We start from the raw sequence: 4,505 nt of genomic DNA, 5'->3' as shown, positions 1-4,505 counted from the left end.
CTTCGTCAAGGAACAGAAGAATTGTTCGGAACTGCATGCAGGATTTTGTGTACTATTGACTTCATGGCATCTTGGTTCCGGACTGAGTGAAGTCGTTGTTTCAGTGACCATATCCTTTTTCTATGCATTATATCTGTTCATGTTGGGAAGTTTACAAACTGTTTCTTACAACTTCTTCTATGTCACATGTTTATAGTTTAACATTTTTCAATTTTCTTTTCACTGTTATGTTACGCTTTATGAAAGGGAGATGTTATAATATGTCATATTATTCTTTATGAAAGGGAGATGTTATAATACGCAATGCTCTGTATATACATATTGATTCTCTGTTATGATGCACGTGTTATTACATTCTGGAATACAGGTATGATTCTGGAACGATATACGTTTCAGAATCATACGCGACGTGCTGTGGATTGGGAAGCTGCTCCATCCGGGGGCTCCTATTATTTGTAAATAAACATAGTTATAAATAAAAATATACTACGCGTTTGCTCCATTATAAAGAAATACTACAGTAGCCCATTTTTTACCTCTCATGCCATGAGTGCCAAAGCCTTGTTCATCATCATTAATCGCCATCCTACTCTTGACATATTTATGAATGATTATTTTGCGAGTCATACTGTTACGTTTTCATCGCAGTATTTTAGTTGTTTTTTCTTAAGCCGCTTTTTGCTATTCCCTTCATGCCTGGCTGAGCAGAATGCATTCATCTGTCACCATGATTGGTTTTAATACGAGTCCTGTCGTCCATCTCTCCATCATTGCCGCTATAGCCACGTTATGTTTACCTCTGCAGCAAGCTTCTATTTGTAGCGTCTACCTTGCGTTTCTCTCTATATACCCTCATTAGACAGCAGGTTACTTTATCTTCTTTGCATATGATTTCTTTGTATTTGGTTACATATTTCTCTTGTTACTTCAGTTACATCTTTATTCTTAGATATTTGCATATCGTTTCAGTACGTCTCAATATCTTTCCTTCAAGACGTCACTCTGCCCTCATCAGATTTCACTTACAGCTCTATGATGTTCTATGTTTTGTGCTAACATCCTTCCACCCTTTCAGTGTGAGGGTACATTTGGTACGGTTTCTGAATGCATATCGTTTCTCATATGGTATTGTGATGATACCTGGTATCCCATATAGGACTCTTCTCCTGCTGTTCCACTATGAAGGAGGTGAGGGGGCGGAAGCTAAGGATGATTTATCTACCTGCTCTTCTACAGATGTATTTGCCACTAGACTGACTAGATTCCACAATCATTTAATGTTAATGTTAATGGACATGTGTACCACGCACTATCACCACCGGAGTGGTCCCATGGCGCTCTGGCGGCTCTGAAAGAGGGAGCGAGGGTGAGTTAGTGGGAGGAGGCTGGAAAAGTGTATGAGTGCAGTGATGCAGTGTTGGCAGCCTCAGTCCAGTGTGTCTGTCGGCTGGGCCTGGGGTGTTTGCGGCCAGTAGTCATTGTGTACTGTTGTGCAAGTCTATGTGTGTTTTTTTGTTTTGTTGTTGCAGTGTAGTGAAGTTTGTGTGGTCTGTTGTGCTGCAGGTTTGTGGTTGTGTTTGGTTTGGAGTTTGAGAGGTGTATGCAGAGGAGGAAATTGTTAGTGGTGTTGGTTAGTTGGCATCTCTATCCTGAATTGAGGAGTTGGGCTTGCGTAATCTGACCAGATGGGGTGCTTGGGCACCCTGTGCCTCTGGAATGTCTGTGCCCGTTCTGCATTCGAGGCCCCTTTAACATCTCGCTGCCTCCTCCACCCGCTCCGCCAACAACTCTGCATGTTCCTCACTCCCATCTCCATGGCTAGTGCACCTGCCAGTGTCCACACCTCAATTAGTGTGGTGATTGGTAGTATCTCGACAGATTCACAACCCAGTGGTACTTAGTAGCAGCTAAACGGACATTTGGGGATGTTGGTTAGGATTGGCTGGGGTTGTTGCCTCCGTCTTCATGGGTCTTGCATGTGAACCACTTTGTGAACCATTTAAGTGTATATCAAAGGTGCAGGCCAATCAAATTACTCCTTTGCATGGAAGCACATGGTGTCCCAGCCACTGTCAGGGATGCACATGTGACCTTTGAACCCACTCAGTGCCACAAAAGAGCTGCACATGTCAAGCAACTGGTTACAACAAAGGCACATGTGTACTATACATTTGGCATGGACCATGTATCAAAATGGGTCTGATTAACAGACCTCCCTTTCAGAAACAGAATTACCTGCATAATGTTCTTCAATAAACATCCAAAAAGTCTTTCACACACTCCTAGGTTGCAATCCATCACAGGCATTCAGAAGAAAATACGGTGAGTAGCATGGTACCTCCATGGGGTCCCCTGTTGAAACCTGCACCTGTCCCAGATAGGTCCTTGTGACTGCCATATGATGCTCAGTGAAACTGCCCTATTAGTGACAGGACAGTGTCACTATTGCTGAGTGGTAAAATAATGTCCCAGGCTCTGACATAGAAACAAACATATCTTGAGGTTTCTTCAAATTGAAAAAACAGGATCAGCCACAAACAAGACAAAGAGGGCCTGCTATGAAATTGTTTGTCCGCAGATGAGCAGGTGATTAGGGTGTGGAGTGGTTGATCACGGCTCACAGGTTAAGCACTCACCTCTCACATGAAGCTAGTTGGAATTTCAACGGTTTTAATCCTGTTAGGGTTGACTTAGTCTTCCATCCTTCTGTAGTTAATAATAAGTAATATTAAATAGAGAAAAAAAGAACAGCTAATATTACAACACTTAGAAAGATGAGGCAACCAACATAACTCACTGCATAAAAACCTGATATTGTTATTTTATTATTTTCCTATTATTGTATATGGATAAAGCAGGCACGAACTGCTCTTCCTTCAGCCTCTCGACTGAGCAGGCGGACATTTTTGAGCCGCAATCATGGCTGCCTTAAGACCTCTTATTAAACCAAAGATACTCAAGAAAAGAACCAAGAAGGTCATTCATCAGCAGTCTGATCGTTATGTTAAGATTAAGCGGAATTGGCGTAAACCAAGGGGAATTGATAACAGAGTTTGCAGGAGGTTTAAGGAACAGATTCTGATGCCCAACATTGGTTACGGTAGCGATAAACAGACCAAGGACATGTTACCGTCTGGATTCCGCAGGTTTCGGGTACACAACGTGAAGGAACTGGAAGTGCTCATGATGAGTAACAAGTCTTTTTGTGCTGAGATCGCCCACAATGTTTCATCCAAAAACAGCAAGACCATCGTAGAGAGGGCTGCTTAGCTTGCCATCAAACTCACAAATCCAAACGGCAGATTGCGCAGTGAGAAGAACGAGTAGACTCGAGTAGACTGTCCCCCTTTTCTGTGCAGCTCTGTTTGTCAAATGAAAAACTGTAAACTCCCCCAAAAAAAGCAGCTCAAACCTTTACAACATAATGCCAACGTTCAGAATAACAGTTTACACTTCAAAATAACAAAATACATAAATTTACATCAACCTAAAATTCCAATATTCCAATATGCAAGATATAAATCTAAAAAGAAGAAAAAACAAATCAGATTAATAACTGTGTAGACAAGTGCTCCAACAATTTGTTGAAATAATAGTCTGGGAGACTAAAATAACATGTTTGGCTTTTCAAAATCTAGCTCTGCAATGCCAGAAATGTAAAGATTACAGAGGCAGAGAGCGAGTTTGTAGCCCCGCCTCAATCCAGACTTGGTTTAGCTATCTCGAGACATCGTCTCCTCGTGGTCCAGTTGTACCTATACTCTGGAGTCTTTGTGCAGACCTCAAATCGGTCTTAAGAGACCATCGATAATGCCCCATCTTGCCAACTTGAACCATAGAAGGAGGTGCTTAACTCGGTCAAAGGCAGCCGAAAGATCTATTGAGGCCGCATAGATCGTTGTATAATTGCCAAGCCATACAGAGTCCTGAAGTCACTGAACTATAAGCCTGTTTAAGTCAGTTCTATGGCCTTTTCTAAACCCTGTTTGGGACTTGTTTATTCTGCCCACACTAACTGGCCAGTCCTCCAAATGATGTAATAGAATGGATGCAAAGCCCTTACTATCCGCGTCCAAGACGATAATAGGGTGATAGGTTTTCAGATCGGTCTTCACACCCTTCTTGAAAATAGGTATAATGTAAGACGTACGCCATGACTTAGGGAATTGCTCAGCCAACACCATTTCTTTGAACAATATAGTGAGAACGGTAGACCAATTGACTGGATCCTCTTTAAATAGCTTGTTAGAAAGGGAGTTAGGGCCAGGGTCTCTAGAGTCACTGATTTTCAGTAGAACCTCATATAGAGACTCCTGATCAATACCGAGCTCCCATTTTATTGAGCTACCCTTTATATTTGAATCGGCACTGTTATCTAAATGAGTCATTTGAGTGCAGTGACTCAAAATAGGTAAACCAATCGACCTCTGACACCGCATTCAATTGATGACTAGCTTGAGAAGTCCCTTAAGAATTTACAATTTCCCTGAAACCAGAAGCATTTC

At 41.9% G+C, this 4,505-nt stretch overlaps 1 protein-coding gene across 1 annotated transcript; it reads left to right on the top strand.

Moving 5' to 3' along the window:
* The first annotated feature begins 2,874 nt into the window (after nucleotides 1-2,874).
* LOC138581818 (large ribosomal subunit protein eL32-like) lies at nucleotides 2,875-3,324 on the top strand. The gene has a single exon (XM_069652822.1). It carries the CDS (start codon nucleotides 2,920-2,922, stop codon nucleotides 3,268-3,270), a length of 351 nt encoding a protein of 116 aa, XP_069508923.1. The 5' UTR covers nucleotides 2,875-2,919; the 3' UTR covers nucleotides 3,271-3,324.
* Nucleotides 3,325-4,505: the final 1,181 nt, after the last annotated feature.

This window comes from Ambystoma mexicanum, chromosome 3q, assembly GCF_040938575.1.
Source record: "Ambystoma mexicanum isolate Mex_15411 chromosome 3q, UKY_AmexF1_1, whole genome shotgun sequence".
In the NCBI taxonomy this organism is placed as follows: domain Eukaryota; kingdom Metazoa; phylum Chordata; class Amphibia; order Caudata; family Ambystomatidae; genus Ambystoma; species Ambystoma mexicanum.
Note: the sequence above shows the minus strand (reverse complement) of the source record. Positions and strands in the feature narration are given on the sequence as shown.

What these genes read in the sequence shown, in the direction of transcription:
- LOC138581818 (XM_069652822.1), top strand. Translation starts at nt 2,920, where the DNA reads ATGGCTGCCTTAAGACCTCTTATTAAACCAAAGATACTCAAGAAAAGA.